At 31.0% G+C, this 26,055-nt stretch overlaps 2 protein-coding genes and 1 long non-coding RNA gene across 4 annotated transcripts in view; 1 reads left to right on the forward strand and 2 right to left on the reverse strand.

The window, feature by feature from the left end:
- Positions 1–1,556, reverse strand: part of LOC106677328 (uncharacterized) — a 4,878-nt gene extending 3,322 nt beyond the window's left edge. Inside the window, exon 1 of the long non-coding RNA XR_010844597.1 lies at positions 1,322–1,556. This is a non-coding gene — a long non-coding RNA (uncharacterized lncRNA). The remainder of the gene's footprint in view (positions 1–1,321) is intronic.
- The window catches only part of LOC106677330 (homeobox protein HMX1), a 44,106-nt gene extending 25,133 nt beyond the window's left edge, over positions 1–18,973 (reverse strand). The window contains exons 1-2 of the mRNA XM_014415184.2: positions 18,867–18,973; positions 16,001–16,069 (exon numbers count right to left, since the gene is read on the reverse strand). Of these exons, the coding sequence (XP_014270670.1) occupies positions 16,001–16,069; positions 18,867–18,966 (169 nt within the window). The 5' untranslated portion in view covers positions 18,967–18,973. The remainder of the gene's footprint in view (positions 1–16,000; positions 16,070–18,866) is intronic.
- LOC106677329 (cyclin-dependent kinase 2-interacting protein) overlaps positions 1–24,616 on the forward strand; it is a 57,621-nt gene extending 33,005 nt beyond the window's left edge. Inside the window, exon 5 of one of the 2 annotated variants that reach the window (XM_067051669.1) lies at positions 24,511–24,616. In XM_067051669.1, coding sequence (XP_066907770.1) covers positions 24,511–24,530 — 20 coding nt within the window. In that variant the 3' untranslated portion in view covers positions 24,531–24,616. The remainder of the gene's footprint in view (positions 1–24,510) is intronic. The other variant, XM_014415183.3, reaches the window with a different exon arrangement.
- Positions 24,617–26,055: the final 1,439 nt, after the last annotated feature.

A 26,055-nucleotide genomic window follows, 5' to 3' on the forward strand; every position in this document is an offset into this window, starting at 1 on the left:
CACTGCACCATTTGAGAAGGGCTGTAGAATAGGTGAATGCTATGAAATGCGGTTTACTGCACCATTTGAGGAGGTCTGTATGATAGATTTATGCTATGAAATGCGGTGTACTGCACCATTTGAGGAGGTCTGTAGAATAGGGGAATGCTATGAAATGCGGTTTACTGCACCATTTGAGGAGGTCTGTATGATAGATTTATGCTATGAAATGCGGTCACTGCACCATTTGAGGAGGTATGTAGGGTAAGTGAGTACTATGAAATTCGGTGCACTGGACCATTTGAGAAGGTCTGTAGGATAGGTGATTGCTATGAAATGCGGCGTAGTGCACCATTTGAGAAGGGCTGTAGGATAGGTGATTACTATGAAATGCGGTGCACTGCACCATTTGAGGAGGACTGTAGGATAGGTGAAGGTTATGAAATGCGGTGTACTGCACCATTTGAGGAGGTCTGTAGGATAGGTGAATGCTATGAAATGCGGTGTACTGCACCATTTGAGGAGGTCTGTAGGATAGGTGAATGCTATGAAATGCGGTCACTGCACCATTTGAGGAGTGCTGTAGGATAGGTGATTGCTATGAAATGCGGTCACTGCACCATTTGAGGAGGGCTGTAGGATAGGTGATTACTATGAAATACGGTGCACTGCACCATTTGAGGAGGTCTCTAGGGTAGGTGAATGCTATGAAATGCGGTGTATGGCACCATTTCTTTTTTTTTTTACATATTGTTTATCTACTTCCTTCACAAGTCTATGCTTGCCTAAACTAATAAATTAAATTTCACATACACATACCATCTTGCGAGACTAGGTCATTTAGACTCAGAGGACCTCAAAAGCTGTACTTTCGTTGAAAACTGGAACCCAGAATTGCAAATGCGCAATCATTTCCCCCCCCATGTTCCATATATCGCTAAGTACATGTTAATAGTGCTAAATTATTGCTAATTATTTAATGATACAAATAAATTTGGGCTATTGCAATTTTTAAAGAAAATCATCTTAAAAATGCTGAATGAATTTACTTTAAATTACCGATCTGCAATCCCACTGTCCTACTATGGAGAGGGAATGGAAATACAACAATAATTTATTAGTATTGTTATTCATATACCAATCCACTTGGTAATTCAAAACAGTTAATTCGTAATTTTGTTTTGTAAAAAACTACTGACCAAAGAAATGAAACATATCTGAGCCGTAAGCGTCAAAGATAGATTATAATTGCAAATGAAACAATACCTTAAGCGAAAAATATTTTTTGAGAATAAGAACTTGGCTTGACTCTGTTGAAAAATACATACAACACTTTACTTACAGCGATTCTTTAGGCGGCGGGGACGGAAAGAAAAACATCTTCTAAATCGAGATAATTTTAAATCTTTTTCATCACGTCATGAGGAGATGAGGAGGTATGTTGCATTAAAATAATTAAATTGCCTTAAAAGGATCATGGTGGTCTTCTTAATATACTCCTCTATTAACTATGTTGTGTCTTGACGTTTGAACGTTAGGTTAACCTTTATCAAACATTGCTAAGGTTATACGATCATTATCATATGAACTAGCTCAAATATTTTCCAATATAGATTAATCAGAAATATTCGAGTGGTTCTTTAATAAGATAAAACTCGAAATCAGTTATATCGTTGACAACTTCTATTTTGGAAGCAGCTAATACTTTAAGAAATGGACAAAAACCAAATTGTGAACTTTGGTTTATTTAAATTAGTTAAGCTAATAACTTAAGTAGTCTAAAATAGTAACCTATAAAATAAATAGTTCACCCTTCTTAGCCCAATTAAGGTGTTCAAGGACGCTCGTTAACATTTTTACTAATCAAAAATTCCACCCCCTGGATAATACCGAACACATAACTTGCTGTTCCAGGTTTCTAGATCTAAATACAAATTCAAACGATTTTGAAAAAAACTTGTTTTATTTTAGGGAAAATTCCATTATAAATTTTAAAAAAATGTATTTGATGTGGTCAGGGTTGCGTTTGGAACGAAAAGGGTTGAATTCAAAATTCTGGTGTAGTTCAAAATAAATGGTGTAGTAATAATGCTACAAATACAATATTTTAAAATAGGACACATTTGGAAATACATATTGAAGGCTGTATTAAGCTGAAAATTAGCTTTTTGCTAAACTAGACGTAAGTAGATTCTAGATTCACAATTCCTATTCAAAGCCATAGAATCCAAGAAGAAGAGTCAGAGCCATCGAGTCCAAAAAGACACCTAAAATTATAATGGAATATTTTACAATATATTCTGTTAGGTAAGTTGCTACCAAACTTTGAGAGGGCAAACCCTTATAATGTCTAACTATATTAAAAGCTATAAATATTTGAAACATTTTCGTTTTGGATTGAACTTTTCAATTATATGTTACGAATGTTGACACTTGACAACAATAACTTTCTTTTTTATGCGAACACAACATTTTATCAATAAAATCCCTATTCCGTAATTTTAAAGGAATTGGCATTCCTTTTAATTTCAGTAACGCACTGAGTAAAAATTTTTACCACTAGTTTTGGAATCTGAAGTAGGTTCTCAAATTTCCAAACGTTTTTGGTTTTAAAATTATTCTGCAAACCCTATCAAATCAACTTTACCCTTCGACGTAAACCTATGCCTTCCTGCCCTACAGCATTCTTCAATAATATTCTACTTATTCCTGTCAAAAAGATCCGCTACCTAAGACTAAATCTGAACAAACAACTAACTTGGAATCCTCATACAAGACTGAAACGACAGAAAACTGCACATGGATTCCGACTATTACAACACTTACTAGATAAACGGTCCTAGCTTCCAATCAATTACAAAAAAATGATTTACATGACTTATAGACTTATAAAAGTAAGCTTTGGGGCTCCACTAACCATTCAATCCTTCGTAAAATCTTCCCTGTTCCTTACTTTGTCTCAAACAAAACCATGCATGATAACCTCAGAACCTGGGATCAACTCTTCCATAATAAACTCCCTAACCCAGCCTACTAGGATTTTACGATTTTAACATTTCTTTCTCTTTCTATTCTTATTGGAGTGCTAACAATGGGCATTTTCTTCACAAATCTTGCTAGCCACATCACCTTTACTTCTTCTATTGTTTAAATAAAATCAATTGTATCCATTTAAGTCCCAAACACTCTTTATTAATATTTTTAATGTCCTACGTTTCGGCCAGCCTAGCCATCCTCAAGAACAATCTTAACCATTAATTTACATCTCACATCCTACTATTGAAAGGATTGTTGATAAGAAAGTGATAATATTAAAATAAACAAACGGTCTAAATTACCAATCCATTACAGAAGACTGATCTACATGACTATTATAAGGCCTATCTGGACATACGGAGTTGAGCTTTGGGGCTCCACTAAACCATCAAATTCCTCCAGAATCCAATCCTTACAGTCCAAAATATTTCGTAAAATCCTTAATGCTCCTTACTTTGTCACAAATCAAGTCATCCATCAGGGCCTTAATGTTCCATATGTTGCCGATTTGGCCAGAACCAGATACCGTTCCTTCCATAATGAACTTCTCAACCACCCAAATCCACTTGTTTCTAATCTGGCTTCTCCTTCATTATCTAATCCTCCTAGGCGTCTGAAAAGAAGATGGCCTCGAGATGTTCTGCTCTAGAAATGTGATTGGAGTTCTATCAGTGGTTAGATTCCCCACATGTTTGTATCATGTCACCTACAGCAAATTTACTTGTTGTATATATGTGTATACAGTTGTAAATAACTATAAATAAATTATTAAAAAAAAAAAAAATGATAAAGTGAAGGAATAGGTTAATTTTACTAAAATTATTAGACCTGGGCAGAATAGCCTGAAAATAATTGTAGTAGTAGGATATTAGGCTGTAAATTTAATTTAAGATTGTCCTTGAGGATGGTCAGGTTGGCCGAAACGTTGGACATTTAAAATATTAATAAAGTGTGTTTGAGATAAATAAAATGAAATAAATGGATACAATTTTTTTTATTTTGTCAATAAAACCAGTCTCAAAAATGTGATAAGATTATATAAAAATTTAGTTGTTTTGTTTTTAATTTAAATACAATTGTAAATTTCAGGAAAAAGTTATTGGTAGTGACATTACCCCTTCTCGCTCTTAGTTGAGTTTGTAACTTTAAAAAATAAAATAAAACAAATAAATTCACGAACAGTTCAAAATTTGGCTATATTAGGCTTGTTCCAACACGATTTTTTACAATTTTAATCAGGCACAAGCTTTTCCCTTCAAATCTGTACCCCGCATGCGCCAGCCGGTGTGATAATCGTCAAAACAATCCTATTTGCGATTATTTCATCTTCGACTGTTGCTAACTAGTACAGTTGGATTTAAACATCTTATTTTGTAAATTTATTCAGTCTCATTTAGGTACCCCCTCAATGTGAAATCAAGATAACGTGAATCATATGTTGCATTCTGACGTCACATTTCTCGAAAGCTTGGTCACCTGTTCGACCACATAACACACCTTTTTTTCTTGATGGTCAGCGTTTGTTGGAAGAACCACTGGAACAGTCAAACTTACTCTACTACAACCTCATAGAAATCCAAAACGAGACGTGAGGAGAAGATCGGATCGGACACTTCAGCGACGCATCAGCCATCACCATAGGATCGTGAGCAAAATCCACTCTCTCTCCTTTACACGCCCTTTCAGCGACTAAATTTTGTATTATTATAAATTATATAATTAAATTCTATGGTTCCCAAATATCTCACAATTTATTTTTATAGACCATTCACATGCAATAAACGGCTCCTGATTGTAAGGAACGTATAGGGACCTCTCAGATTGCAAACCAGTACTGTAAAAATTCCCAGTTCCCTTGAAGATAGATTCCTAATTAGCAGCACGCCTATAAATAGTGTACATAACTTAAAAAATTAGCCGCAAATACTTGCAGCAATACTGTGGATAGATATACACCAATGAAGCTGATTGAAGATTTAAGGACAAAGAGATAGTTGGGAAGTCAATCTGACATGCCGACATTTATCAGGTTGGCAGTAGGTCCAAGTTCTTAGCGACCCTTGGTAATTATCGTTGGCTGACAAAGATAGAATATGGTCGAAGTTCATGGGCCTCGGCTTTGTTGGTAATCTTTCATCGATGGAATAAATAATTATAATAATATTTTTCCAGTATTCATTTTATTTTTTAAAACATTTTTTACAGCTCTTAAGCCATCCTCAGCCATATTAAAAAAAAAATTATTTTTCATGTGGTCAAATAATTTAATTATATTTAGATCTCTTCATATTAACAAGGAGATATATCATGATGGTTTGAATATCAGACTTAATTCTTTACTGTGAATCTTCAGTCCATTATCGTAACTAAAACTCAATCCAGCCATGTGTGGCTGTTAGTCGTGGGAACATCTTTCTCAAAGGCAAGTACAAATAAAAAACAATATGTTCTATAATTTGATAGGCTTGACAGAGTCCTTAAAAGATTATTTTAGATTTCTGAATTTAGGAATCTAATTAGGCTTCCCAATAATCGATGATTGCATAACTGGTGCTGTTTTTTTACTGCGTAAAATTTCATTCTTTCTTATATATATCATAGACAATGGCAATAGAGATCATTAACTCTATATTTACAAATATATAAATTAATACTAAGAAATAGAAGAAAGCAAAATTAAACGTAAAGTAAAATAACATCTTAAACACTATCATTCCTATTTAGCTCCTTGAGAACTCCCTACCACCCCCTCCCCACTTATGGAGGAAAGAGCAGGTCTCCGGAGATCCTGGTGCTTCTCTCTCAACTCGTAACTAGTATTAAAAGCCAAGATGAGTGCTTGCTGCAAAGGCTCAGGAGTTGAGTAGAGAATCTGACTATTACCAGAACTCTAATATAATTATTCACAATAGGTATTGGGCCACTGCCGTTTTAATCTTTGGGAAGATTGTTTTTGTCAGAAAATATAAAAATATGTTTATATATTTGATAATCGTGTACTAATATAGTAATATAGCAGTTAATTTGTATTTAATCGATATTCCAATAAAAAGGCATTTAAATTATTCAATATTACTTTTAGTAGGTTTGCATTTGAAAAAAATATCATGTATTTGGTAAAAACGACAACTATTACTATTTAAATGATGTCTTGCACTATAAATTTGCAATATGATTTAGATTAGGAGTTTCCGAATTACTCTGTTAAAAAAATTAATGTAGAATGTTGCTTGATATCATACTGACCAGTTAATTCTATGGATTACTCAACATATTTTTACCTAATGTAGAATGTTGTTGTAGAAAAAACAGAGTATAAAAAGCATTTTTTATGTGCTGTAGCTGATAATGTTCCTGGGTGAACCTTTAATTCGAATAATCAAGTAAGAATTAATTACCATAGATCAATTAAAACAATTGTGATTTGATAACTGTTATTCAGAATTAGTAGTAGTAGACTTTTTATTATCAATTGACATTTATTTAAAGTGAGTGAGAAGCCAAGTTATACTAGTTACAACTAAGAAGTTTTTTCTACCAATTAGCGCCAAATTTACATCTCAATATTGACAAAATTGTGGAATTATCAATAATTTAAGATAATTGTTAATAATTTCTCTGTTTTAAATAAATTATTCAATTTAGTATAATAGTCAATTGTAGGTACTACTTACCTTTATATATTCTTTTAATCATTCCTACTTATTGTTTACATAAAGCGTACCCCTGCCGATTCGGAAGTCACCCTAAAGGGGATCATTAGGAAAGAAAACAAATAATAGCCTTATCATCGGAGTTTATAAATGGAAGATGAGCCTTTAAGAGCTGCTAGAGGTCAGGAATGGTTTTTAACAGCCGCCCAACCGATAATACAGATGGGAGGTGGAAGAGTTAAGTGGCCAGGAGACATTTGTCAGTGGAAATTAGTGGAAGAGTCTCTGCTTACCTAATTATTGTTGCGGTGATATATTGCCAGCGAGGCTCCTCTGTAGGGAAGGGGTTGTTATTTTAAACTGGCTACACATGTCTCCGAGCTGGAGGGCCGAAATAGCACCGCCTCTGGCTTGTGTTAGTTCGCTAAGGCAAGTGGAGAGTCCAATGTCGGCTCCACACCTTTGTCACTTGCCTCAAATTCAAGACTTGTGCAAATGCTTCGAAAACAAATAAAGCTACAAACGTACCTACGTCAGGTACTACCTAGTCACATGCTTGTTTTGTTGTTTTGACTTTTATCGGCTATGCGTTATAAAAAGGAACAAGATAGAGGTAGGAACTGAAGAAAAACGTAAATATCACTAAATTAGATGGTGTATGATAAAAATTCATAGAAATAGTACTAGATAACCTATAAATTAAACTTTCTACATTTGTTAACATGCATTTGTTAATTTAATTACCCAACTATATAAAGTGTATTAATAATCTTATATTTGTGCTGTGTTAAATAAAACAAAACCGGTTAAATTTAATTGATAAGATTTGGAAAAACTATTTACACCGAATCAATAGAATTTTAAAATGCACTATGTCAAACTAGAATTAATTATTGAATCCGAATGTTGGGAAATTTTATTATTAATACGATGGCAGTTCTAAAACAATGCAAATTGAAAAAAAGTGTGGAAACTGAAAAATTTTCTATGGTTAGGCAAACGTGTCGATATCTGCTTAACATTCCACACTTACATACATATAAGTGAAAATAAAATCAAACTATTGAACTATTGGAAAAACAATAATCATATAATTCTTTCATAATTTATATTCTTCCGTTGCTTATTACTATTAACAATAAAATTTGTTTATTTTTTTAAAAATAAACAAAATTAAAAGTAATTTTTGTTCTTAGGAAAGAAAACAAATAATAGCCTTATCATCGGAGTTTGTAAATGGAAGATGAGCCTTTAAGAGCTGCTAGAGGTCAGGAATGTTTTTACGTTGTTGGTGTACGTTGTACATTCATCGTTTTTTAACTATGAAAATTCATAACTAAGAGTTTCCTGGGATGTCAAAAAGGAATGGGCGTCATATCTTTCTGCCTTGGATTCAACACTTTAACAAAAGATAACTAAGCATTGTACTATAGATAGAAATCGGATGAGACTGGGCGCTTTAGGCTATTGCGTGAAAACGTTTTCTCCTTTGGTTAATAATCAAATTATTTCATAATTTATATTCTCCAAATCATAATACAACTAACAATGGCGAGGTGGTTCATTACTTCATATAAACAAAGTTAAAGGTATTTAGATATTTAGAAGAATATATTTTTTACTTCCGCATTTAAGCCTGATTCGACAGCCGATATTGAAGATTCGATTTTTTTTTTTTAAGCGAACCATCAAAAATACGTTGTTGGTTTTTTTTTTTAACAGTTACAGGTATTATCTATTTAAAAATAATTCAATATCGTTTTAAAGTGGAATAAATATGTTCATATTTAGAGCTCTTAAAGTTCATTGTTTCCCGAGATTTTTTTTTGTTAACATATTTTTGCAAATACCATGAAAACGACTATTTGATAGGTTCAACTAGCTTCAAATTGAAAGCTAATAGAACTCTAAGTTCAATATTTTCCAAGATATAGTTTTCCAAACACCAATATTTTTTATTCCAAATGAGTTGATAATTAATGAGTTCTCATCAGTTGAGTTTATTACCACGAGTATTATTTATATTTTTTTAAATCGTTATTTATTTAATTTAAGGCTTAGTATTAATTAATAATGTAATTGTTAACTTTATTTAGCTCCGAAGTTTCTTTTATTTTTCTCCGACGTTTCGACCCGCAGTCCATTATCAAGGAGGCACCTAAATTATTCGTTAATATTATTATTTACTTACAATTCGCTCAGCACATAACACTATATTTCTACTAATACATCTTACAATTGATTTTTTTCTTAAAATAGTTATCAAAATCCTCAATGCTCCTTATTTTGTTACTAATAAAACCATCCATAAAGACCTAAATTTTCCTTATGTAACCGATGTAGCCCGTACCCGATATTATTCCTTCCATAATAAACTCCCTAACCACCCAAACCCACTAGTTTCTAACCTTGCTTCCTCTTCCATTCCGGAGGTTCCTTGTGACCTTATATTGTAAACTGTTTTTTAAGTTCTACTACTGGGTAGTTTCTCAACATCTTGTATCATATCAGTATGTCATTATGATCAAATTTACTTGTATTTTTTATACAGTTGTAAATATCAATATATAAATTTAAAAAAAAAAGTTATCAACTTACAAATATTTATACTCTTTTCCATCAGTATTCAATATTTGACAATTTTCTTATAAATGCCTTCACCAGGTTAGGACTCTTATCAATAAATTATAATGCTTAACATATTTTATTTTGTGCTTAATTCAATTTAATTAATATTTTTCTATTTTTAATTTCTGAGATAACAAAATTTAAAAACGTATTCTTAGTTATATATCCAATTGTATAAATGGAAACATTGAACCAAAATTCATCTCATTTCTAATATTTTAAATTTTTTATTAATTCATCTTTTTTAAGATTTTATATATCTTTTTGTTAATATTAAAGTTTTTTTATTTCTCTACAATTTATTTCTTATTAACTTTACTCAAAACTTTAGAAATATGGATATTTGTAGCTATCCACCCACTCTCACATAAAAAATTAATATGTTTCTCTATTACATAAAACGGTTTTTAGAGATCAACATATAATATTTTATTTTACTCTGTCGGCGAATTGAAAACTCTCCCTATTATTATTTTTCTTTTTTTTTAATAATTTATTTATTGATATTTACAACTTTACATATGTACATATTACATACATACACATCAAGTAAATTTGCTGTAAATGATATTATGACATGATAAAAACATGTGGAGAATCTACCCATTGATAGAACTCCAAAAACATTTCTAAAGGAGAAGATCTCGAGACCATCTTCTTTTCAGACGCCTAGGAGGATTATTAGGTAGTGAAGGAGAAGCCAGGTTAGAAACGAGTTGGTTTGGGTGGTTGGGAAGTTTATTTTGGAAGGATTGGTATCTGGTTCTGGCCAAATCGGCAACATAGGGGACATTGAGGTCCTGATGGATGATTTGATTTGTGACAAAGTAAGGAGCATTAAGGATTTTACGAAGGATTTTAGACTGTAACGATTGGATTCGAGAGGAATTAGATGGTTTAGTGTTATTAAATAGATGGTTTACTATTATTTAAAAAAGTTTTTAGTTGTTACCGTTGTATATTTTATTTTTTATTATTTAACTTAAATCGTGAACAATCAGAAAAAACTTCGAACCAGACGGTCGATTTGAAAACATAAAAGCCTGAACAGTTAGAAGAGAAACGCAAGCACAATATATTTATTTTTATTAAACTGTATTGAAAAAAAATACATTAAAAATGTAAGTTGTAGTTATACTACCGCAACGAGTTGTACAATTAAATGAACAGTTTGTAAAACGTGGGTTGGTCCGCCGTTAGGCTGCCCCCCTAGGAATACATGAACTAAGTAATTAGTTACCATGATCATTTATATAATTGATATCTTTGTCTGTAATCCAAATAATAATTTATAATGAATAGGTAAATGACCTAGGGGCACAAATAGTATTGTAAATATTTTAAAAAAACAATTTAGTATCATGAACAAATGAAAACGAAAATATTTATCACTGAAATCTTGTAATAATGCTAAATAAATCACTATTTAAAAAAAATATAGTGCTATATCGTAACATAATAGAAAGTTGTTTGTTTCATTAAATATTCAACAAAAGACTTTTGTGAAATGGTTTAAGTTATAAATATTATAAATTTATACCTCATATCTCACAACCTAACCCTTCTCATTGTAAATGTAAAAAGCCGATTGTTTTATCGCTAGGAAACAGTGACATAAAGAAAGAGGCCCTAGTATCCGAATGATCGTGTCAGTGCGAGGGGTAAATTCATCTTGATTTGTCTGAATAAATATAGTCGGATAATAAATTTGTGTATAAACATAGAAGATAGAGTTGACCATTGTGAACAAAAACTAAACAGTTATTAATCATATTTTAGTGAGGAAATAGGGAGCGTGGATGTGGTTCTTGGCTTGGTCTCAAGAGTACAGTCCTAAATCTTCTTCTAATGAGGCTAATAGCGGAGAACACCTCTTCTCCAGTCCTTTCATCCCTCCAACTCTAATGGATTTGTGAACCAGTTAAAGTTCTTCTCTCAGAATAAACTATTCCATTGCAATTAAAGAACAATTTATTGTCTAAGTTAACTATTTAAAAAATTCATGACTAGAGCGACCTGATTCTGATTTTCGTTCAATTACATATTTCGTTACCTTACTTCATATTACATAAAACCCCGACAGAAATTCGAACAAAGAAAAGACAATAATTTTTTATTTAAGGTTTTGGGTTGAGCTTTTTTGAAAGATTTTTTTTTCTGCATAAAATTGCACGTTTTATTCTTTTTGGGCAAAATTCAGATTTTTGTTGCATACAATATCTAGAAATATGAATTATTCATGAAACCATGACTTAGTAAAGTTCACTCACAATAGTTTCAAGAATCGGAACTAAAAAACAGCATTATTTTCCTCCACGACATGAGCGGATGAGAAACCATCTCTTCTTCTTTCATAAAAGCAAAAGCGATATACATCAAACCAGAACTGTGCATCTTGGACACCACTGACCAAGTGCAAAAACCTGTACCACTACAACCCATCCAGGGTTAGTACTACTGTTTTTAAACATCGGCTGTGCAAGGAGGTGATTTGTTCAAAACCATGCTCAACCACCAGATTTTTCCCTCAACTTTACAGAGGCTTGGTGAACCCCGAAGGGCTCCCGAACATACAGGGTTGACTTGTGGCTACAGTAACAAAATACGTAATTATCTACCACAGACGAATAGGAACTCTGGAACTTGACTTGGTAGCTTACTCACTGAGCTACTCCACTCCCCGGACAAGTGTACAAAATCATAAAAATAGGATTTAATTAAATCAGACACTTTATTTTATCTGGGCCATTACTTTCCCAATTAAGGTCGTCCTATAGGCTGTCCAAAAGTCATAGGGCTGTCAAAAATGAATCCCAGTCTACAGTACAATCAATGGAATACGTCAAATACATTTTTTTTTTATGAATGTGACCAAACGAATCAACTGTCAGGTCCATTCAATAATCCAATAAGGATTCCATGTTGATCAGGTAGAATGTTATGCATTCTTGGTGACCTTGAGTGATTAGGCGCCACCTCAGCAGCCCTCAAGTCAGAAGCAGCGAAGGTTCGAATCTGGCTTGGACAAGTTGAAATTTATTTCATGAAAGAACCACAGAATGAATCTCGGATATTAAAAAGGTGTAATCCCAGATTGCGGATTGTACCATCATAGCCAAATAAAGATGATGTTTAATGGTTATTCAAATTCGGTAAAATGTTGGCGCCTTCTGTTTTTTATACTCCTTTTCCCGACACGACAGACCTGCCTACAACGCCTGAAATCTTTCTCACTACAAAAATAAAATATGTTAACCCCTTCCTAGAAGCGGTTATGAATGATGAGGCCAGCTAGCTATATATAGCTAACTATCGGGACTAGATATTCCTGGCCTGGGCTGAATGGCTGATAATTACAAACTCGTTAGTGACTGTCGCTCAGGTCCGAGCCTCAATCGACGCCTCGATATCGTCTCCATGCCAACTATTTCGAGAATTTTTCTCTGAATCGCATCATGTCTCTTCGGACCCTTGGTCTGTTTCCGGTTTAAATGAACGAGAGGACAGTCTGTCCATCCATGTCCATATTCCTGGTTTAGGTAATTTATTACTCCTACCAAAACAATTAATTTATAATCCATAAAATGTAGAATTAGTTTGGCTAATTGCTTACAAGTTATTTTAAATTAATGCTAAGAAGTATTTTTAATAGCCTCGTTAACTAGTTCAAGCTTCATAAAAATGTGATTTAAGGAGAGAGGTAATCAGCCCTGCTGGCTTCGAGTCAAGTGGAAAAGAAACCTCTTTAATTTTGCGCCTTGGTGTTTAGGCCAAGAAAATTAAATTGTGAAATTTAAACTTCGTGTTCCCCGTAGCTGTTATTAAAAAGATCATGTAACACTATTAACTGACATGTTCGGTTCAAAACTCTATCACTGGATCATACCCTTCTCCAAAACCTCCATCATACAGCTGTATCTTGCGAACCAGTTATCTAGACTAGAAGGCATATAAGGCTATGTGTGTGTCTTTGATATTTGAATGAGTATGCCATCTCTATTTGCCTCTTTATGGCCAACATTGTTACATGTAGAATAAGTCCTCTTCATTTCAACCTAAAATATGTAAAAACGTAAACGTATGAGGACGCATCGCTCGAAGTGGGACCGACCTCACTTAAGAGCCTATAGGCAAACCAGCTTTTCCGTTCTTAATTCGAAGAAGATGAATCAAAGAAAAGCTAAATAAATAAATAAAGAGAGAGTAAAAATAAGAATTAAAGATTAACAGGAAAAACGATCAAATGCTCTAAGACGGTGAACCACTGAGACTTAAGTGGTTTCATACAAATCGTTGATATTGGAATTTCATGGGTAATTCACTATTTCTAATTTATTGTAACTTACCCTGTTAAATGTAACAACCCAGATCAAAATAAGTTGAGACCCTAATGAATATATAATATATTGTTACATTAGCATTAAAATGGACGTTGATTTAATCTTCTGATAAATTCAAGAGCTCTGAATAAATAAATGGACAGATTCAATGTTGCATTTCTAATTATATTTTACTATTACTACATTATAAATATAGTCTAGAAATATCCATTCATATCCGTTTGCAAAGTACATATAATATTTGTGATATATAAGTTTTCGGTGATATAAATTGATTCTAATAATGCTTTATGAAGTCAAAATTATGTTTGCAATTGGAACTGTAGATAGATAAAACTATTAACAAATTATATGTTTTAATTTTTAGAGTTGCAATTATTCTGGTATTGTATAATTCTGTTCATAGGATTAATACAACTTATACAATTAAATTGATAAATAAGATTAGTTTTATCTAGTACTTAGATTTTATCTATACCGTGTATATTTTTCGTAATTTACTAGTCGGTTTTTCCAGATTATAAATTTTTATATTAATGTCTCTTGAACGTATTAATAACATTTTTGTTAATGCTGGGGGGGCACCCCCTGTCCTCCTGACGGTGGGCCAACTCCCATTTTACAAACTATACAATTGTTCATTTAATTGCACTACGTATGTAAATCATATGTAAAATAAAATATTACATATTGGTCACTAAAATAGAATTTAGATATGTTTTTTCATATGTTTAATTCATTTGAAATATATATTATATTCATACCATCAATATAATATTATCAGGGAAGTTTAATCAACATAAATAATTTGGAAAGCTGCAGACTTTATGAGTATCGTTAAGTAACTGTTTATGCACTAAGCAATTACGTTGCCCCTCTGGAAAATATTCCAGTTTTACAGTTAAGACTCAGCTATCCGTAAACTTATATTAACCCTGAATTTTACCCTCTAAGACCTCATCGCTAGGCCGTACATGAACACTTGTTTTAAGTGGACTACGAATTTTCGATGGGGACCTGCGGGTATGAATAATTTGAGATATGAAAATTATAAATCCAAAGTATCCTATGACAATCCTGGCGCTGGTACCTTTGAATGAGATAAGACCCCTACCTAACTCGTACCCTATCTCAAAAGAAGTTTATCATTGGGCCTTAAACCAAGGGGCTCTATGTTTATTCCTAACCGCCTATTGTAATTTAATTTTATTACATACTTGCAAAAGAAACAAGCACAAATTTAATTAAATTTCTTCCATTCAATCTTACCTATCTTTTGGGGTCAGGCAAACATATGCCATCACTAACACCGCCTTCAGCGGACCCGGCAACCATTCTTATAATGCCATCCCGGCAAAACAAGATAATCAAATATCCGGTATATGTACATATCATTTTTCTATGGTATATATTTTTAAATGCTTGTGTCTTTGTTCCAGGAGGTAAGAAGAAAAAAACAATTAGCTATCTTATTTGTTTAAATCACATAATTTACTTTTCATATCATTTATTTTATATCGCATACTCTACATATTTTATATAATTTTGGGAGGAATGAGGTGGTAGTTCAGTGGGTAAGATGCTGTGCTACCGACTCCAAGGATTCGGATTATAAACCCCGGCAGTAGTAGGATTATTTATTCTATTACTGTAGCCGTAAACCCTCAAGGGACAGGGGAGACCCACCCAGCTTCATAAAGTGGGCACTCTTAATTACTGAAAAATCAGGCAGTTGAGCGTGATCATGAACAAATTACCTCCTTATACTACCGTTGTTAAAGAAACAGTACCTCCTAGCAAAGTATTGAACCCCTAACTCTTCATGGGTTGCAGCGGTGCCAATTCAAATTTTTATATAATTTTATCTTATTTTCTTTCAATACAAAAAAAATAATCCAGTTTAAATGGTAACATCAGATCCCATTTACTCGTAAAGAGAAAAATATCAACAACTAATAACTGTGTTTATTGACAAAACCAAATTAATGCCGAACTAATTATTCATTTATGTTATGAACCGTTTACGAAGTAAGGAATAATGTAAATTTAGTTCAGGCACTGCTAGGCGAAACAAAAAGATTTGTATTCATAAATTATTGTATCCCTGGGCCCCTTGCCCTTCCATATATAGTTTTCAATATTCAGTAGACATATTTTTTGTTAATCACAGTATGAAGTATTATTCTATGTGATATTAAAATTTGTTTTGACGGCTGAAATCATAGGTTTAACTTAATTAGATTTATTCCATTCAGCGAGTTATTAAAATTCATAGATAACGTACTGATGGCTTAAACAATAATTTCTATTATTGTATTTATTTATTTATAGATAAGATAGAAGTAATTTAACTAAACTACTTACCACTCAGCTCTGCCTCATCGAGAGATGTAGACACAACTTCATTTTCCTCCTTCCAGCCAGAAGAATCCTCTGGAATGAGAAGGTAAAAATGAAAAATATAACTTCGATACATAAAGAATACAAATCCGTGTACATGCAATCGAATATCTAATTTATCTATTGAGCCACTCGTTCGTATAACATGATAACTGAAATATTGTTTAGAGTAAGATTTTTGGTATCACCGGCTTTTTTAAAGAACGATTTCATATTTGTTTTCTCAGTAGAATAATAATTATATTACATTATGGTAATTGATTCCTGTTTGAACATAATACATTGTATGTAATTAGCAAACATTTAATATTATAAAAATTATCAGTTTGTCACTTGACATGTTTTGCAATCGAATGCCTAAATTAATGAAGAATTAATTTGTATTATGACTTTTGGTTAATCCACGCACACATTCCCCCTTAGAATCAGTAAAAAGTGATATAAAAATATATCATAATTAGAAAACAAAGAAAAATATCTAGCTTCTATATTTCAGATTAAATTATTAGATTCATCAAACCATATTTAAAAAAAAAATCAAATTGGTTCAATAACGATAAAACTTAACCTCAGCGGTCTTGTAGGGGGCAATATGGCAGTTATATAATTGCCAGTATTTGTATTGTCAATGTTTCTATCAAAACTTTAAATAATTTTCAATTTCTTTCTTTATACTACATAAAAGTCAAGATGAAACCATGAAAAAAAATTTGTATATTTATTTACACATACATTTATTTTGTGCTATGATATTATAATTTATGAATTATAAAAATTATAATCCCCATATATTTTTATATAACGATGAGATGCTATATTCAGTGGAGTGAAGAACAAAAATAAACAATTTTTTTTTCTTTGAGTTCCGATGCTTAGGCCTACAATGTATCATTATAGTCCGGAAACTATAATTTTTTAATTACCCGAGGAGCAGAAGATCCCCTTATTGAGTTCGAAAAAAAAAATTTCTGGCTATTTCTCAAGGTGATTGAAATATTTACCTCATAAGCAGCAAGAAGAAATTTTTACATGAAAATACGGTACTATAAGAGAAGATATAGAAAATACTTCGCGAGACAAATATTTTTTATGATTTGAACGTTAAATTAGGCCGAAATGTATGAAATGAATAAAAAATACGTTTTGCTTATTTTTGTTCTTCACTCCACTGTCCATCTTCCCGTTATATAAAAAAAAATATGTTATGAATATTTTTATTGTTTTTGATAAAAAAAAAATGTTATAATTTCTTCTTTATAACAGTGATATTCAAATCTTAGTTCAAAATCACTTTTTATAATTATTATATATTTTTCTATTCCAGAAAAATAAAGTCACTATTTTAGATTAAAATATGTATTTATTTATCAAAAAAATTCATAAAAAATTTTTTGAGGTTAATAACTTCCAGTTGAATGAAATTTGTATTAAATTATCACAATATAGTACTACGTTTCGGGACCACTGCCCCATATTCATGTACTTTAAACCTCATAATTTCAATTTCATTTAGGAAATCATGTCACACTTTACACTGTTCTCTCTTTTCCACCATTACATATTTATCCAGTATTTATTTATATAATAATAATAAGATCGGTTTTTAAATTTTCAATCTACATCTTACATCATTCAACAAAAAAAAATTAATTGAAGACCGAACGACGCAACGAGAAAGACCGAAAACTAAATCAGGTTGGTATCAAAAAGACCATTCACAACCTGAAATATAAGGACTTAACATTGAATGTATTAAACAATATACCGCATGCACACCATAGTTGATAAGTAATAAAAATATTAATTTTTATTTTATATATAATATTTCACTATCTTGAGACTAGTTATTATTGTTTAAATAAAATAAATTGTATCCAATTTAAGTCTCAAAACACTATTTATTTATTTAAAAGTCCAACCAATTGGCCATCCTCAAGGACAATCTTTTTTTTTTAATATTTATTTATTGTTTTTTACAACTGTACATTATTATACATTTAGTAAATCTGATCTCATTGTAGGACAATCTTAAATTCAAATTCTCAACTTACACCAATAATTTAAAAATCTATTACAGGCTATTCTGCCCTGGTTATTAATTCCAGTCAAATTAGCCTATTCTGTCACTCTTCACATTACATTTTAAAACTATCAATTACAAATCAACTTAACACAATTATCAAATCAATATTTTAATATAAGATATTGTAATTTTGTATTTAGGATTGTCCTTGAGGATGGCCATATTGGCCGAAACATTGGACTTCCAAAAAACTAAAGAGTGTTTTGAGACTTAAATTGGATACAATTTATTTTATTTAAAAAATTATTTTTTATGTAAAAGTTATTTATTTATTTATTTAACAAAGTATAAAAGTTGAATATTTTTTTGATTTCATAAAATAAAAGTATATACATTTATTTTATACCAAGAAAATTTACCTTTCCAATGGACTTGTGTTTTAAAAATAATTGAAAACGTTATTTCATTGATTCTGAAAAGTCCATTCATACCCATCAAGAATACTATTTCTTAATAGTGTTGATTATGGAAGTTGGGATGATAAATTTGACACCCTAAGGATTCCAAAAACATTTTGCTTCTACATTATCTGTTAATCTTCTATGCTTTAAATTTAACCCAATGCAATCATTTTAATATCTCAATTCGAACATAAATGGACACAATTTTAAAAATAAACTTTTCGTATGTAGTATAGTTTGTGAATTTTTATTGTCAGTAACACCTCTTCGCCACCCGTTCTAGTTTGTTTTAAAATTCATTATTAATTCATTAGGTAATAAAAATAATTATGATAGGAATGCGAACCTGTTTCCGAAATATCCCTGTGAGGAGGATCTCGAGCGAGAAGGGTCTCGATAGAAAAGGGATTTGGGTTCCTTGTCGCTTTAACCTCCATCAGGAGCATACCGGCACAATCTGGGAACTGGCTACAAGTGTCTAGTAGGCGTGGCCGTTCTCCTCCAATCAGGGAGCAAGCCCCTCCCCGGACCACGCCTACTCTCTAACAACTTATGGCCTTCATTTGTACTCATAATTATGTTAAAACAACAGTCTCTATTATAAAAACTACCAGATGTTATTAGTATTCAACTTACGTAGTAAATAGTCAAGTTTGAATTAATTAAGTCGTTTTGTTTTTTTAGTCACAAACCATTTTAACAAATGATGAATGTCCTGGATTCCAAGTAAGTACGTCCATTTTAAATTATATCTTAAAACCGTTTCATCAAATTTATGGTTATATTTGATAATTTTGTTAATATTCCTGTGAATTCATTATAATTATTTTTCTGAAATATGCTATTTACTACTAATATTGTAAATCAATTCAATTTGAATGTACGTATACTTAGTTTTGAAATTAATGGTTTTTTTTTTAGTTTGTGTTCAATTCATAATAATTCACATTACAGAAAAATTATTGGCTTGCTCAATTGTTGACTCTGAAAATTAGACACAAATATCAAGACAGATTAAATAGAAAACATCCACGCCTAACAAAATCACTTTGTTATAAAAAAGTAAATCTACCAATATTATAATACCTAAGCGTTTCAATACAATAGTAATTTCAAATTTTAGTAAAACATTATTTCGAATAATGTAAGAAACTAAAATACGTCTTTAACAATAATAGCACATTTGGTAATATCATTTCAACAATCATTGTACATGATGCTTAATTTACTCAAGAACATGTAGTAATTTAGAATTCAATCACTTTCTGGAAATTTTGTCATTTTATTGAATGATTGTTTTTTTGTAAATTTTCATTTTTGAGCTATTAGTTCCAGTAATGTCGCCTTATTTGAATAATAAATACTAAATTTAATTTACATAAAAAATACTTTTTCATAAACAAAAAATATTGCCTATTCATTGCCAAAATTTTCATTTTGTCATTATTCTTACTGAATTGGGCCCAACTATAGTTGTTTTTTATCAGACAAGTATTTACCCAAATTGTTTATTAGCTTCTATTTAGTTAAGAGACTATATTAATTATGAGATATTTTAATTTTATTCCTAATATCGAAATACGCCATATTGTGTCTGTATAGTAAAATATATGTGTGTAATTTTTTAATTCCTATAATCAACTTTTAATTTAAGTGAAATGTACAGCGTTAAAAAAGAAAAAAATATATTTATTTTCACTAAATAAATTTTCACTTCTTTATTCCTTTTTTACATACATACTTCTGAACAACGTTTCGGGTTCTTTTTTAGAGAATTTTCAAGTTTCAGAAATTTATTTTACAGCTATATGTTGCTAGGTATATAGGTACTCTCAGGTATATGTTTCAAGCATGAGCGTTCTTTTTTAATACTCTTCTGATCATATAAATGGGCACAAAATGTGAAATATCAATAAAAATCCGAAATCTGCCAACTGGTTGTAAAATGTTGATGGTAAAAATGAAATAGGGTTTGTTTAATTTATCATTTGGATAAAATTTCCAACTTAAAACACGGAATTATGTATAGGAACTTGAAACATGATGATAGCTAGGAAGATTATGATACTATTCCAAGGCCTATGGAAATAACAAAAGACTAGTGGTCCACTGGAAGCGAAAACGACCGAACTCAAGTTACAATTTCCAGCCCGCATTTGGTTACTTCGGACGATAGATCACTTGAAATCAGCAATATTCATTCAAGTTTGTTTGTTTTCGAAATTGTCGCACGACATGGACTTAGATGAACTAATTCATTTAGTTCATGAAATAATACCCTTCTGGGATCATGAAGAGGCCCAATACCACATGAGGAATATGGTGATGAAGTTATGGAAAGAGGCAGTGGTGGAAATGAAGAATCCAAGTTATCATATTTTCATATTAATTTATTCTACATATTCAATAGTTTATACTATTATTTTATTTAGTTTTGTTAAATTAAATTTATGGAACAATGTAGCGAATAAATAATCTTCAGATTTTATAAATCATTTCACTTGAAGACTTTTCGGATTAAATTATTCATTTCCTAGTTATTTCTTCTAACAAATATATATATATATATACATAATCATTTAAATTTGTTTTTCCTTTTTTTATTCACATTATGTTTAATATTAGAATATTATGTTTAAGTAAATTACTGGTATGAACCATTATTGATAAAATACAATTCGATTTTTCTATTAGTTTTCGATATCTTGTAAACTATATAAATTTCAAGCATATGATTTCTTCTAATAATTATATCAATTTTATCTAACATGCCTTAAATGTATTGCTACTTTCTTCAACTGGCTCAGTTTTCATAATTTGTTTTCTGAAATGAGGATATTCACTGTTGTTAATATCGCTGTAAAAAATAAACTCACTATAATTCCATCTACGAGTAAAATACCAAGGAACCACTCTTTTCTCCATTTCTTGGTTCTCCTCTACCTAATGAGAGGTGATTCGAGGATTAAAATTGTTATAAAGTCATAAGATATTGCAGCATGCAACAAAAAAGGTTATCTACTTGCGATCAAGCTTTAATCCGTCGTGCAACAGCTAAACGCATGATTTCGCTTCCACTGGACGAGCGGCCCTTGGAAACATCTACACTGCCTGGCCGGCGCTAAGGGTTCAAGGACCTGGGCTAGGAATTGTACCAAATTTCCAAATGTGGAAATTAATATAGATTTGAAAATAGAGAGACGCCATCCGACAAACTTCAACCATACAATCAGACTCCTGAGAGAACGAGAAGTCTTCTCTGGAATTTCATAAAAGAAAGTATGAGAAAAAATGTTTCGAAACAATTTTTTCTTAAAAGAGAAGAAGTGAAGAATAATTGTCAATAGAATGAGTTCGAGAAAAGACTGGAGAAGTAGGAAGCAAGGGCAGATAATATCTGGAAGTTGAAGACAATCTATGACAGTTAGTCATAGTGCTGTGAAGAAATGAACAGAGACATGGGTTAGAGACCCCATGAGGTAAAAATAAATTCAACATTATACTAAAAGTTCTTAAGCATCCAAGGGGATTCAGTTGAAGACCAATAGAAATCAGATAGGGGAACATAAGTTAAGTACAAATTAAAACGACTATTACCAACATTTCTCTATGTATTTTACTCTGAAAACAAACTTAGTTACTTCTAAAGTCATAATAATTAAATTATTAATTATATTCATTTCTTAGTACAAAAATTTGGCCTTGAACTTTTGACAATACAAGATGGCGGATAGCCTCAGACACACATTTTTGTATATACATTCTTATGAGCAACCCAAAAGTTTTTTGCCTCACTAACATCACTATTATAATATTGATTTGAAATGTCAAATGTGGATCCAATCTTAGCATTCATGGCTTTGGATCCTGACTTCTTCAAATGCTTCCCCAAGTATGACGCTCTGGTTTCTGGTTCTTCTCGGGAATGGTTCTTGAAAGAATGAAAAATAACGCTTTTCTTTCTTTTTAATACAATTTTAGTATCTTTACTTTCATTTTTCTGTTTCTTATTATTTTTATCGCCTTTACTTTTCTAATTTTTTTCTAACTCCTTTTTATACGATATATTCACTGCAAATCCATATTTCTAATACTTATTAATTAAATACTTGAAGTGTTTGCAATGGTTAACGTCACAAATAAACTATAGTGTTTTTTGTTAGTCTACGTTTCTAGACGTTTACCAAAATGTTATATTTCTCATATTATTTTTAACATTGTTAACAGTTAATTAAGTCTTTAACTACTAAACACTTTATATTTTTTATTACTGAACACTTTTATTTACTCGAATTTGTAGTGTTGCTAAATCCGAAAATTAAATCAAACACTAGGGAACCCCACATTAATGGTCTGGGGGTACCTAATCGCTTTCAAGCCATACCCACAGCTCTAACAAAAAATGTAAAGAACATAAACTATATAAAATATCGTACTAATTATAACAATAAACAAATATGTATATTTACTTATTATATTCAATAAACTCCTAGAAATTTTGATAACATTCTCGAAAAATCTTTAATGGAAATAAAACGTACAATTAATTATCCACTTGGTGCCCACGCTAGAATTTAATTGCATTCGTTGTGAATTTTTTTCAATTTTCGCCACTTTTTAAATATTGCTCAATTTAACTATCTTAAGATTCCTCCCCTCACCTTTTAAGTAAATGTTCCAAAAATGATATAGAACCGTTGTTAAATCTGGGTGGAACCACTTCACCTTCCATTAATTCAATGGCTTTAGCCATAGGCTAACATTAGTCTATACTACCTTAATTAGACCCTGTAATCAATACCTTATAATGCTACAAGGCAATCCAAGGGGAAGAAGACGCACTAGTATACATATTCCCTTTCTTGGAGTATGTATGTACTTATAATGTAATCATACTTTTATGAAGGGTACGAGAAAAAAGTGGTGTAGCCAATACACAGGCTCTCTTAATTACAAAACTGTATTTCAAATAGGGGCTTAGAAAAAAAATGGGAGCCTGGAGCGCATGGAGCTCATGCGACTCTGCACACAGTGGACGTACGTTACTTACACCCTAGAATATCTTCGGGTAAAACCAGAGTTGAGCACAAAATTGTATATATTTTTCCTATTTATATTTGTACTTGCTTATTATAAAATAATTCACAGGGGGGTACGAAAAAGAAGTGGTTTTAGTGGGGATAATATTTAATATTAATAATAATAGTATATATTCTTCAATATGGCAAAAATCATACCCTAAGAGGAAGAATATTTTACTTCCTTGGCTTATCCAGTTGCTTTATAATTTCAATGTCCGAAGCTACCCGACCTTCCTCTATGTCTTCATCAATAATATCTATATGAGTACTTTCCATCTAATTTTGTGTTAGCAACCAAGAAACAAATCTGTATTAATGAAGAATATCATTGGCTCCATTAAATGTATTTAGTTACATTTCTAACTCATTTCAAAATATGAAATTTAATTGCATATACTGACTGGTATACCATTATATTGGATTTACAGTTATTACTAAACCTGATACTTTTGAAAAAATTATATAATGATAAATACATACAGTGTAGTATAAAAGACCTAGATGGCCCTTTTATTAATTTAAATTTAATACATTTTCATTAATCGGTTCCCATCTGGAGTCTATAGGAATACAAGTAATACAGTAAATATAAAATAAAACATATGCTGTTTATAGAACCCCCACCTACTTTGAGAAGCTGATACTTTGTGTATAGAAACATATATTTAAAGGATTATCAGCTGTATGCTTTTTAACCAGTTTTTTTTTAACATTAAAAAATAAGTTTTCTTTCAGGTACATAATTTGAGAAGTTATTTAGTAAAAAGTGAAAAATTTTATACTGGGTGGAAAGGTCAAATATTTATTTTTAGTTCTTCTATAATAATATTAAAAACTTAAGTCTTAATAACAACTATGGCATAAATAATTACTTTGAAATGTGCATTCTATAATAATTTTATGTTTCAGCTAGTTCATGGAAGGATTAATAAGGAACAACATATTTCACTGCAGAGGTGTTCAAAAATTATTTTTCACGTTGTTGTTATTGTTATTTTACTATTTCACATTGTATCAAGTTAATAACATCATTTTATGTGATTAATAAAACAAAAAATAAAAGTTTTTTTTTTACTATTTTACTAACTCCTTACTTCCCTTTATACTATAAATTGAAATGACAATCATATTAATAGTAACATTATTATACACTCAGAATGAAATATACAGGTAAGAAAAAAACAAACATGTAGTGCTCATCTTTATTTACAAGTTCTTATGGTATATAAACATCTTGAAATAAAACATATTGAAAGCCTTACTCTCTTACTCTAAATGGTTAATTTTTTGTAATAAAACTAATTTACAATATAGTACTTGAGTTAAAATTAAATTCTCATATTATTTGAAGTTTTTCAATAGATCTTTTAGAAAAATGTAAAATACACTCTTAGAAAGGTGAAATTATTTTAGCATATTTAAATTCAAATAACATAATAAAATCACAATATTTCATTTTTTTAATTTAACATGTTACCTCCAAAAGCTAATGAAAGCTTAAGAAATGTACAATTATTCATCCATAGTAAATAATCACTAATTACGAACATGCTTTAGTGAATATGATTGAAAAAATATTTATACCTTAATTAACTTTGACTAATGATGATTTTATAGAAAAATTACAAAATTTAGAATTTAAATGATGGTAAAATAATAGTTTCACTAATTGTCTAAAGATAGCAGCACAAATCAAGAAATGCAGAATATATTAGTTCTTATTAATATCACAAGAGAGCAGCACCATCCAACAGGCATTTCCCAAGTCAAAATACAGCTAAAAATTTATATTTTTCTTAAATAATGATAGTTCAAAAAACTGGCTACAGATAGCAGCACAAATCAAGAAAGGTTGAAAATATTAGTTTCAGTAAGCACCGCAAGAGGCCAGCACCAACCAGACAGCAATTCCGAAGACGAAATATAGAGAAAATTTTACTTTGTATTAGGAGAGTAGAAGTTTACAGGAGCTCAACTATTCGGTCTGCAGCGCTGGTTCGAACGAATGAGCTCCTGTAACTTCCTACTTTCCTAATACAAAGTAAAATTTTCCTTCTATATTCGCCTTCGGAAATGGCTGTTTGGATGGTGCTGGCACCTTGCGGCGTTTACTGGAACTAATATGTTCTACCTTTCTTGATTTGTGCTGCTATCTTTAGCCAGTTTTTTGAACTACCATTATTTAAGAAAAACAAATTTTTAGCTGTATTTTGACTTGGGAAATGGCTATTGGATGGTGCTGCTCTCTTGTGGTATTAATAAGAACTAATATATTCTGCATTTCTAGATTTGTGCTGCTATCTACAGGCAGCTAGTTGAACTATTATTTCAACGGTTTTTAAATTCTAAATTTTCATGTTGTCGGTTTTTTTTTTTGTTGTATTGATCAGAGTTAAAATAATGTGTAATTTTTCAATCGTATTTATTTAAGCGTGTTATTAATTAGTTATTATT

This window comes from Halyomorpha halys, unplaced genomic scaffold, assembly GCF_000696795.3.
Source record: "Halyomorpha halys isolate HHAL.00 unplaced genomic scaffold, Hhal_1.1 Scaffold94.1, whole genome shotgun sequence".
NCBI lineage: Eukaryota > Metazoa > Arthropoda > Insecta > Hemiptera > Pentatomidae > Halyomorpha > Halyomorpha halys.